Genomic DNA, 12,235 nt, shown 5'->3' on the forward strand with positions numbered 1-12,235 from the left:
GATCCGGTCCCGGATCGGGGGCCGCCCCTTCATGCTATCTTGGGAGCAGCAGCGGGCTTCTTGGGTTGTTTACCCTTGTTCCAGACCTGGTTGGGTCTCCAGACAGACTTGGCTTGAGCAAAATTCCCTTCCTGTTTAGCGGAAGAAGGAGAGGGGACCCCTTTGAAATTCCGAAAGGAACGAAAATTATTCTGTTTACCCCTCAGTTTAGCTGCTTTATCCTGAGGTAGGAGATGACCCTTACCTCCCGTAATGTCAGAATTGATTTCTTTCAAGTCAGGCCCGAATAGGGTCTTTCCTTTGAAAGGAATAGCCAAAAGCTTTGACTTAGATGACACATCAGCAGACCAAGATTTTAACCATAACGTTCTACGTGCTAAAATGGCAAATCCAGCATTCTTAGCCGCCAATTTGGCAATCTGAAAGACGGCATCCGTAATAAAAGAATTAGCCAGCTTAAGAGCCTTAATTCTATGTAAAATCTCCTCTAAAGGAGTCTCAGTCTTAAGAGACTCTTCTAGGGCATCAAACCAGAAGGCCGCCACAGTTGTAACTGGTACAATGCAGGCCGTCGGTTGTAAAAGGAAACCCTGATGAATTAAATAACTTTCAGAAGACCCTCCAACTTTTTATCCATAGGATCTTTGAAAGCACAACTGTCCTCAATAGGAATAGTTGTACGCTTAGCCAGGGTAGATATAGCTCCCTCCACCTTAGGGACTGTTTGCCAAGAGTCCCGGACAGTGTCAGCTATGGGATACATTTTCTTAAAATTAGGAGAAGGTGAGAACGGGATACCCGGTCTTTCCCATTCCCGCGTAATAATTTCCGAGATTCTCAGAGTAAGCACCTCTAAGTACTTGTCCATCTTACACAATTTCTCTGGTGGTACCACAATAGAGTCACAGTCATCCAGAGTCGCTAAAACCTCAAGCTTAAAAGGTGTTCAAGCTTAAATCTGAAGAACATGACGTCCGAGTCCGTCTGAGGTAACACACTTCCCGAGTCGGAAAGCTCCCCCTCAGACAGAAGTTCCCTGACCCCCAATTCAGATCCCTGTGAGGGTACATCGGAAACAGCCATCAAAGCATCAGAAGTCGCAGGAATCAGAGTGGCTTCTGTCCTGCTGCATTTGCCCTGCAATACTGGCAACTTAGATAAAACCTATCCTGCAGAGTAAATGAAGTGGACGCGGTTGAAGAACACGGCGTCGCTTGGGTGGGTGTTAAAGGTTGTGATGCTTGGGGAGAAAGTAGCGGCATACCCTGATTCTCATCAGTCTGAGAAGCATCCTTAGACATACTTGCATTAAAGAAAATCTGTTCTTTACATTGTAAGGCCCTTTCAGTACATGAGGGACAAAAAGTAAGAGGGGGTTCCACATTGGCATCTAAACACATAGAACAAGTACTTTCCTGAAGTTCAGACTTGTTAAACAGACTAGCAATAGCAATAATAGTCGTTCTTTACTTGATATATTTAACTCTGAGGTCAAATCATATAGTCAAATATTTGAACCAAAAAGTGTACTGCACCTTTAAATAATAAAAGCGCAACAATTTTTCTGCTAGCAGTAAAACAACGTTTGCAGCAATAAATAGTGCCCTTATGTGCCTAAATTAACCTATCAATACTGCTCCGTTTGTTTAGTTATGCTATATACAAATTTTTATCACACTCCAGGCACCTGCACCTCGCCACAGCCCTGCTGCGGCGCCTACCTGCCCCCAGATCACACTGATCCTCCTTAAGCAGCGCTCCCAAGTCTCTCCATACCCCTATGTGTACAAACTGACTTAGGCCCCACCGGAGCCCAGGACCTTGCTCCCGATCTGGATGATTACTGCGCGGCTGAGCGCGCGAAACTAGGCCCCGCCCACCATGGGCGTAACTCGAGCCGTACTGAGACCCGCATAGAAAGAAAAAAACATGTCGGTTTCCCAACTTAATCACTAAAAACGCCCCTCTTATACACACACCATTGAATATTGCTCTCACCAAAGCCAGTTATAATGACAGCCCTTAAGAAGCAAACCGCATCTCCCAGCGTCAGCCCACACAGTATATGCATAAGTGAAACACCATAGTCACTGCACAAACACACTGATAAGTAATCAAGAGAAAAGGGAATTCCAGGTACACCATTTCCATTTATATAGTGCATACTGATTACCCCTCCCCAGTTAGGGAATAATGTCAGCCTGTTCTGATGTATCTAGTCTCCCCAGAAACAAATGACTGAACATACCTCAATGCTGCTTGTAGCATGACACGGTTCTCCACACTGAAGATGTTTCTTTACACTACCTTCAACTGCTCTGTGGGAACCAGCAGGATCTTAGAAAAATAGTACTCACTGGCACCATTTAAAAAATAAAAAACTTCTTGATTGAAGAATCTAAACTAACACCTCACTTTACCTCTTCCTATTACTAACACAGGCAAAGAGAATGACTGGGGTGGGAGGGAAGGGAGGAGCAATATATACAGCTCTGCTGTGGTGCTCTTTGCCACTTCCTGCTGACCAGGAGGCGTAATCCCATAAGTAAGGATGAAATCCGTGGACTCGTCATATCTTGTAAAAGAAAGTATATTAATATAACTGTGTTGGTTATGCAAAACTGGGGAATGGGTAATAAAGGGATTATCTATCTTTTTAAACAATAACAATTCTGAAGTAGACTGTCCCTTTAAAGGGATACTGAACCCAAATTTTTTTTTTCGTGATTCAGATAGAGCATGCAATTTTAAGGAACTTTATAATTTACTCCTATTATTAATTTTTCTTCGTTCACTTGCTATCTTTATTTGAAAAAGAAGGCATCTAAGCTTCTTTTTTGGTTCAGAACTTTGGACAGCATTTTTTTATTGGTGGATGAATTTATCCACCAATCAGCAAGAATAACCCAGGTTATTCACCAAAAATGGGCCGGCATCTAAACTTACATTCTTGCATTTCAAATAAAGATATTAAGAGAATGAAGAAAATTTGATAATAGGAGTAAATTAGAAAGTTGCTTAAAATTGCATGCTCTATATGAATCATGAAAGAAAAATTTTGGGTTTAGTGTCCCTTTAAGTCAAAATTCCAATAAGGGGCACTTCAGCAGAATGTTGTGCATTTGGTTTAAACAGTATGCAGATGCCATCTCTTGTTATTCAGTTGTGTGCCAGCGGGATCAAGGAAAACAAAAACAGAGACTAATGCTGATATTTTTTTAACAAATTCCTTATATGTAGAATATTTACATATCTTTTGTTTGAGTAGGACACCATACTTTTTTGGGGGTATTTTGTATGTTGATTCTCTTTAACAGGGGTGTGTTAGAGGTAAAGTTCAGTCCATTCACACACATTTTCACTAACACAGAGGGTGCATTTTACTGTTTTATTCATGCAAAATGTTGAACTAAACAGTTAGCAAATATTTAAAGTCCACATTATTTATCCATATTAATAATTAATAATAACATTAATAATGTTGAAAACTAGACATAACACTATACAACACTTTTAAGTTATTCATTTATATAACTGTAAAGTATAAGATATGTGTGTTCAAACCTTACCTTATATAGAATGACAAGCAGAGCTTTTAGCCACATCTGTCTGATGTGCGGCCTCAGGGACCACAATGAGCAGCGTGGAGGATGCTGGAAATAATGCCTGAGCTGAGGGCATGTACAGTACTTCAGCACTTGTACCACAAGAGGCAGAAGATGCTTTCCCAGGTTTATATTATAATCCATTACCTGTAAATAAAAGCCATTATTTATTTTGTGCTGCTGTGTACTAAATATTTAAAAATGTTTTAATAGAATAATGTAGACAAAACTGCACATGTAGAGTCACTGCCTGGGAGAAGCCTCTTTTAGCCTTATTGTGCTTTTCACAAAGGACTCACCTGCAGTACATCAGTAGTCTTATTAGTGAGTGGACCATCCTTTTTAGGCAGGATCTAACTGATATACTTCACAAATGCTCCCTTCTGCTCTGTGAAAAGCACAAATGGGCTAAAAGAGTCTGCTCACATGTGGTATCTTGCCATAGAACATACTGAGCCTTGTTGAGCTCTTCTCTTTCAGTAAATGAGATGCCAAAGAGTCTGGGGACCATATATGAGCAAGGCATAAAGCAAATTGTCCAAGTCGTTGAGCTTAATTAATTAAATAATCACAAAGCCAAATCCAACCAATCAGGCCTCCATTGTAAAAGTGGAGAGGGAGAGGACAATGCTTGTGCTGATGTGTAGACCACAAATAGGTAAATTATGACTCAGGAACTAAATGAGGCTTTCAGATTTCTGCATGCAGTTCCCATCGTGTCCTCTTGAGAAAGCCCAGGAAGTTTCCTGTCACTGATTTTGAACTACATATATTAGGTAGAGTTAAAATTACTTTTTCTTTTAAGTAACAGAAAGTGAAGAATTGTCAGAGACAGACAGGGGTGAGTAACTTCTGAAAAAGCAAAATCAGTTACCCAGTTCTCATGAAAATAAATGAATACATAAATATATTCTCAGCCTAAGCCAATTGCAGTAAACATTTAGGGGCAGATTACAAGTGGAGCGGTATTTAACGCTTCCGCTTGCACGCTAACTCCGCTAGAAGTGAGCTTTTTGCCCGCATCAGGTAGCACTTGTATTACAAGTTGAAAGTAAAAAGTTTTTGCTCACGTGCCAACCCAATGCGTCCCAACAGCCAAAGTTTGGATATTGCACGCGTAACGTATCCCCCCATATAAGTCAATAGAGCAAAAACAGTGGACAAAAAACCCTAACACCTTACTTGCACGCAAACCTGATCACATATTCTCAAGTGCGCTACCCTGATATGAAAATATTAATTCTTCACGTAGTAGAATATGTTCTATTTATTCATAAATATATATTTCTACATATATCTGATGGTATTTTGGTACAATATAAGTATATATTTATAAATACATAAAACATATTCTGCTATGTGCAGAACATTGTAATGTAAAATATTTACAATAAATACACAGTATAACACATATGAATATTGCATAAATATATTTTTACATGTTTGCATCTACTTGACTATAAAGGGCTCTAATGCCCTTATACAGTGTGTATATATATATATATATATATATATATATATATATATATGTCTATATATGTGTACATATGTATTTATGTGTTTATATGTGTATATATGTCTGTAAATACGTACATACACATATAAATACATAAATACATACGTACACACTCATATAAACATATACAGTATGTCATGAATACCTCATGATTTGGACGCTTAGGAGTTAATTTTCTTTAGCCTGTGTGCTAAAAACATTTTTATTTTTTTTAAAGAACTGTGTTGCTGTGTTTTTGTGTTAATGAGTTTTTCCTTTGATCAGCCAGCACCCCTAATAAATAGTTTCTAAGTTCCACTTCATCAAATGTTATTGTGTATGCATCAGGAAAAATAAAAGTGTCAGCTCAAGAGACAATAAGCAGTGCACTCTCCCCAGAGCAAATAGGTCAATAAGAGGACAGTAGTACAATTTCAGACATGCATTTAAACATGTTATGACACTAGATGAGGGAAATATGACAACCATGTCATATTTGGTACTAAACTAATTCTCATGATGTCAATGGAAAATTGCTTACATAGTTGTATGAGCTGAATATGCCTATCAGAAGTTGAGGTTTTCTATAATTTAAGGCAAAGACTCAAAACTTTATGACCCATCATAAAAGAGAGGGGTGGATCTTTCTCTTGCCCCTCTGCAAGAAGGTTGGGTCACGCATCTTGATATCATGGGAACAAGTATAAAGATTTTGTGTTCATTCTTCATGGGAGGCTGTACACTACAGAGTGAGTAACCATTTTTTCCTGTCATCTCCCCGGCGCAGATACCTAAGCTACGAAAGAAACAGAATTTATGCTTACCTGATAAATTACTTTCTTACGGTGTATCCAGTCCACGGATTCATCCTTACTTGTGGGATATTCTCATTCCCTACAGGAAGTGGCAAAGAGAACACACAGCAGAGCTGTCCATATAGCTCCCCCTCTGGCTCCGCCCCCCAGTCATTCGACCGACGGTTAGGAGAAAAAGGAGAAACCATAGGGTGCAGTGGTGACTGTAGTTTAAACGAAAAATTTTAACCTGGCTTAATTGCCAGGGCGGGCCGTGGACTGGATACACCGTAAGAGAAAGTAATTTATCAGGTAAGCATAAATTCTGTTTTCTCTTACAAGGTGTATCCAGTCCACAGATTCATCCTTACTTGTGGGATACCAATACCAAAGCTTTAGGACACGGATGAAGGGAGGGAACAAGACAGGTAACCTAAACGGAAGGCACCACTGCTTGCAAAACCTTTCTCCCAAAAATAGTCTCCGAAGAAGCAAAAGTATCGAATTTGTAAAATTTGGCAAAAGTATGCAGTGAAGACCAAGTCGCTGCCTTACAAATCTGTTCAACAGAAGCCTCATTCTTTAAGGCCCAAGTGGAAGCCACAGCTCTGGTGGAATGAGCTGTAATTCGTTCAGGAGGCTGATGCCCAGCAGTCTCATAAGCCCATCGGATGATGCTTTTCAACCAGAAGGAAAGAGAGGTAGCCGTCGCTTTTTGCCCTCTCCTCTTACCAGAATAGACAACAAACAAAGATGATGTTTGTCTGAAATCCTTAGTTGCTTGTAAATAGAATTTCAAAGCACGAACCACATCAAGATTGTGCAAAAGCCGTTCCTTCTAAGAAGCTGGATTAGGGCACAGGGAAGGAACAATGATTTCCTGGTTAATGTTCTTATTCGAAACAACTTTAGGAAGAAAACCAGGTTTGGTACGCAAAACTACCTTATCTGCATGGAACACCAGATAGGGTGAATTACACTGCAAAGCAGACAATTCTGAAACTCTTCAAGCAGAAGAAATAGCTACCAAAAACAAAACTTTCCAAGATAATAACTTAATATCTATGGAATGTAAAGTTTCAAACGGAACCCCTTGAAGAACTGAAAGAACTAAATTTAGACTCCATGGAGGAGCCACAGGTTTATAGACAGGCTTGATTCTAACTAACGCCTGTGCAAACGCCTGAACATCTGGTACTTCTGTCAGATGCTTGTGCGAAAGGATAGACAGAGCGGATATCTGCCCCTTTAAGGAACTAGCTGATAGACCTTTCTCCAATCCCTCTTGGAGAAAAGACAATATTCTTGGAATCCTAACTTTACTCCACGAGTAACCTTTGGATTCACACCAACAAAGATACTTCCGCCATATCTTATGGTAAATTTTCCTGGTGACAGGTTTTCTAGCTTGGATCAGAGTATCTATGACTGATTCAGAGAACCCACGCTTGGATAAAATTAAGCGTTCAATCTCCAAGCAGTCAGCTGCAGAGAAACTAGATTTGGGTGCTTGAATGGACCCTGTATTAGAAGATCCTGCCTCATTGTCCATGGTGGGATAAATGACATGTCCACTAGGTCTGCATACCAAGTCCTGCGTGGCCACGCAGGCGCTATCAGAATTACCGAGGCCTTCTCCTGTTTGATTCTGGCTACCAGCCGAGGGAGAAGGGGAAACGGTGGAAAGACATAGGCCAGATTGAAGGATCAAGGCGCTACTAGAGCATCTATCAATGCCGCCTTGGGGTCCCTGGACCTGGATCCGTAAAGAGGAAGCTTGGTGTTCTGACAGGACGCCATCAGATCCAACTCTGGAATGCCCCAAAGCTGAGTCAGCTGAGCAAATATCTCCGGGTGGAGTTCCCACTCCCCCGGGTGAAAAGTCTGACGACTTAGAAAATCCGCTTCCCAGTTGTCTACTCCTGGGATGTGAATTTCAAATAGGTGGCAAGAGTGATCCTCCGCCCACCTGATTATCTTGGTTACTTCCTTCATCGCTAAGGAACTCTTTGTTCCTCCCTGATGATTGATGTATGCTACAGTCGTGATATTGTCCGACTGAAACCTGATGAACTTGGCCGCCGCTAGCTGAGGCCAAGCCTGGAGCGTATTGAATATCGCTCTCAGTTCCAAAATGTTTATCGGAAGAAGAGACTCTTCTCGAGACCATAGGCCCTGAGCTTTCAGGGAGCCACAGACCGCGCCCCAGCCCAACAGACTGGCGTCGGTCGTTACGATGATCCACTCCGGTCTGCGGAAGCACATTCTCTGAGACAGGTGATCCTGAGACAACCACCAGAAAAGAGAATCTCTGGTTTTCTGGTCCAGTTGAATTTGAGGAGACAAATCTGCATAATCCCCATTCCACTGTTTGAGCATGCACAATTGCAGTGGCCTGAGATGAATTCGAGCAAATGGGACTACGTCCATTGCTGCTACCATTAATCCGATTACCTCCATGCACTGAGCTACAGATGGCCGAGGAATGGAATGAAGAGCTCGGCAAGAGTTTAGAAGCTTTAACTTTCTGACCTCTGTCAGAAATATTTTCATTTCTACCGAGTCTATTAATGTTCCCAGGAAGGGAACCCTTGTGAGTGGGCACAGAGAACTTTTTTCGGTGTTCACCTTCCACCCATGAGACCTTAGAAAGGCCAGAACAATATCCGTATGAGACTTGGCTCTGGGAAAAGACGACGCCTGAATTAAGATGTCGTTCAGATAGGGTGCTACTGCAATGCCCCGCAGTCTTAGTACCGCTAGAAGGGACCCTAGCACCTTTGTGAAAATTCTTGGAGCGGTGGCCAACCCGAAGGGAAGGGCCACGAACTGGTAATGCTTGTACAGAAAAGCGAACCTTAGGAACTGGTGGTGATCTTTGTGGATAGGAATATGCAGGTACGCATCCTTTAGATCCACGGTAGTCATATATTGACCTTCCTGGATCATCGGTAAGATTGTACGAATGGTCTCCATCTTGAAAGATGGAACTCTGAGGAATTTGTTTAGAATTTTTAGATCCAGGATTGGTCTGAAAGTTCCTTCCTTTTTTGGAACCACAAACAGGTTTGAGCAAAAACCCAGTCCTTGTTCTGTAATTGGAACTGGACATATCACTCCCAGCTTGATTAGATCTTCTACACAGCGTAAAACGCCTCTTTCTTTGTCTGGTAGACAGACGAGAAATGTGGAACCTTCCCCTTGGAGGAGAGTCCTTGAATTCTAGAAAATATCCCTGAGCAACTATCTCTAATGCCCAGGGATCGGGAACATCTCTTGCCGAAGCCTGAGCAAAGAGAGAGAGTCTGCCCCCTACTAGATCCGGTCCCGGATCGGGGGCTACCCCTTCTTGCTGTCTTAGTAGCAGCTGCAGGCTTCTTGGCCTGTTTACCCTTGTTCCAGCCCTGCAAAGGCTTCCAGGTTGCCTTGGGCTGTGAAGAGTTACCCTCTTGCTTTGCGGTTGCAGAGGTTGAAGCAGGACCGCTCTTGAAGTTGCGAAAGGAACGAAAATTAGCCTTGTTTTTAGCCTTAAAAGGCCTATCTTGCGGGAGGGCATGGCCCTTTCCCCCAGTGATATCCGAAATAATCTCTTTCAACTCTGGCCCGAAAAGGGTCTTTCCCTTGAAAGGAATATTCAGTAACTTAGTTTTAGACGACACATTGGCCGACCATGATTTCAGCCAGAGTGCTCTGTGCGCCATGATGGCAAAACTAGAATTTTTCGCCGCCAACTTAGCTAATTGCAAAGCGGCATCTGTTATAAAAGAATTAGCCAGCTTTAGAGCCTTAATTCTATCCATAATTTCGTCATATGAGGTCTCTGTCTGGAGCGACTCCTCCAGTGCCTCAAACCAGAAAGCCGCTGCAGTAATAGGTTGTAGAAGGAAACCTTGTTGAACAAATATTTTCTTTAGTAAACCTTACAATTTTTTATCTATAGGATCTTTGAAAGCACAACTGTCTTCAATTGGTATGGTTGTGCGCTTGGCAAGTGTTGAAATTGCCCCCTCTACCTTAGGGATCGTCTGCCATGCGTCCCGCCTGGGATCAGTTATAGGGAACATTTTCTTAAAGATTGGGGGGGAACAAAGGGTACACCTGGTCTTTCCCACTCCCTATCCACAATATCCGCCACCCTCTTGGGGATCGGGAACGCATCAGTGTATACCGGGACTTCTAGGAATCTGTCCATTTTACACAATTTCTCTGGGACCACCATGGGGTCACAATCATCCAGCGTAGCTAATACCTCTTTAAGCAGTATGCGGAGGTGTTCCAGCTTAAATTTAAACGCTAAGGAATCTGATTCTGCCCGCTGAGAAACCTTTCCTGTATCAGAAATGTCTCCCTCGGACAGCACATCCCTCACCGTCAATTCAGAGTTTTGCGAGGGTACAACAGATAAACCTTCCAAAGCTTCTGATTGCTCATACTCTGTTCTTAAAACCGCGCTTTTTAGGAAAAACTGGCAGTTTGGATAAAAATGCCGCAAGGGAATTATCCATGACTGCTGCTAGTTGTTGTAAAGTAATGGGGACCAATGCGCTAGAGGTACTAGGCATCGCTTGCGTGGGCGTGACTGGTGTCGACACATGGGGAGAGGAAGGTGGGCTATCCTCGTTACCTTCTGTTAAAGAATCATCTTGGGCTACATTTTTAAGTGAAACAACGTTATCTTTAAAATGCATAGATACATTAGCACACTTAAAACACAAATGTAAAGGGGGTTCCACCATGGCTACTAAACACATAGAGCAACGTCTATCTGTAGGCTCAGACATGTTAAACAGACTTAGACAGCACTCAAAGACTGAAAAATACAATTTGAGAAAAAACGGTACTGTGCCTTTAAATAATAAAAGCGCACACTTTTTTTACTAAATGTTCAAAAATGATCCAATCTGTCTGAAAATTTCACCACACTATCTTAATGCTTTGTAATGATTGCACAGCAAATATCAAGCCAATTAACCCCTTAATGCCCGAACCGGAGCAACCTAAAGCTGACAACCGGTTATCAAACTACAGCACCATGCCACAGCAATCTTCTGCGGCCCTACCTTGCCCCTGGGAATTAGTTTGATGAGAAATAAGCCTCTACGAAGTCCTCAAGAAGTTTTAGGACCCTCCACGTGAAGCTGCATGAAGCTCTCTGCAATATGAAGTGCGCAACTGAGGCGCGAAATTTAGGCCCCTTCCACTCCGGAGTTGTGGGGCCTTCAAAACCCTAAATAGGTGTCTAAAATTCTGCCATGTGGAATAAAACCCCAAATAACACTCAAAAAGTGATAAAAACTTGTACAATGGGCCACCAAGCGGTCACACAACTCCTTAGAACCCAGGCTAAGTATTACAGAGAGGGAGACAGATCTGGTAGACTACTGGCCTCACTGGTAAATAAGAAGACTGCTCGTAAGCCTATTGCGGCGATTACTTACCGCAACAAGACACATAAAACCCCAGAGTCTATAGTGGCGGCTTTGGCGGATTATTATGCCACCCTATATGCTAGCCAAAAGAAGCCACCACACGAGGTCATAGCATCCTTGTGGAAAGATCTTGATCTTCCGCAACTCAGAGAGGAACAAGTGGCGGCCCTCAACTCATCCATCTCCCCTGAGGAGATTCTAAAATCCATCTCCTCTATGTCCAACGGGAAAGCGGCGGGCCCTGATGGCCTCCCGGCTGAGTTCTTCAAATTATTGAAGACCCAGATCACACCGACTCTAACGAAGTTATACAACTTGTATTACAAGGAGTTGGCACCTCCCTCTCAAACATTTACAATGGCACATGTGTCGTTGATTCCGAAGTCGGGGAAAGACCCTGGTCTCCCTGAATCTTATCGCCCCATCTCCCTACTTAATTCGGATTACAAGATCTTGATGAAGATTTTGGCCGACAGACTAAAAGTGATCCTGACTGACATTATTCACCCGGACCAAACCGGATTTATGTGCCGCAGAACGTCTGTGACTAATGTGCGAAGGGTATTACATACCATAGCACACTACGAGAAGAGACCGGAACTTCCGGAAGCGATAGATCAACCGGAGGCCTTCCTGCTATCCTTGGATGTGGAGAAGGCCTTCGACAGGGTGGAGTGGAGCCACTTGCAGGATGTACTGCAACGCTTTGGCTTCTCGGGATCCTTTCTCCAATATATTAGCAATATTTACAAGGCCCCATGGATCACCATCATGGCTAATGGGTTGTTCTCTCCGCGTATCACTCTACAAAGGGGCACCCGTCAAGGGTGTCCTTTATCCCCCCTTCTTTTTAATCTAGCCTTAGAGCCACTGGCTGTTAAGCTGCGTAAGGTCTACATGGGTATGAGGATG

The 12,235-nt window shown here is 42.6% G+C and overlaps 1 protein-coding gene across 1 annotated transcript in view; it reads right to left on the reverse strand.

Moving 5' to 3' along the window:
* The window catches only part of UNC79 (unc-79 homolog, NALCN channel complex subunit), a 538,284-nt gene that overhangs the window by 238,485 nt on the left and 287,564 nt on the right, over nt 1-12,235 (reverse strand). Inside the window, exon 29 of the mRNA XM_053710079.1 lies at nt 3,570-3,752. Within this exon, the coding sequence (XP_053566054.1) occupies nt 3,570-3,752 (183 nt within the window). The remainder of the gene's footprint in view (nt 1-3,569; nt 3,753-12,235) is intronic.

The sequence above is a fragment of the Bombina bombina genome, chromosome 1, assembly GCF_027579735.1.
Source record: "Bombina bombina isolate aBomBom1 chromosome 1, aBomBom1.pri, whole genome shotgun sequence".
NCBI classification, from domain to species: Eukaryota; Metazoa; Chordata; class Amphibia; order Anura; family Bombinatoridae; genus Bombina; species Bombina bombina.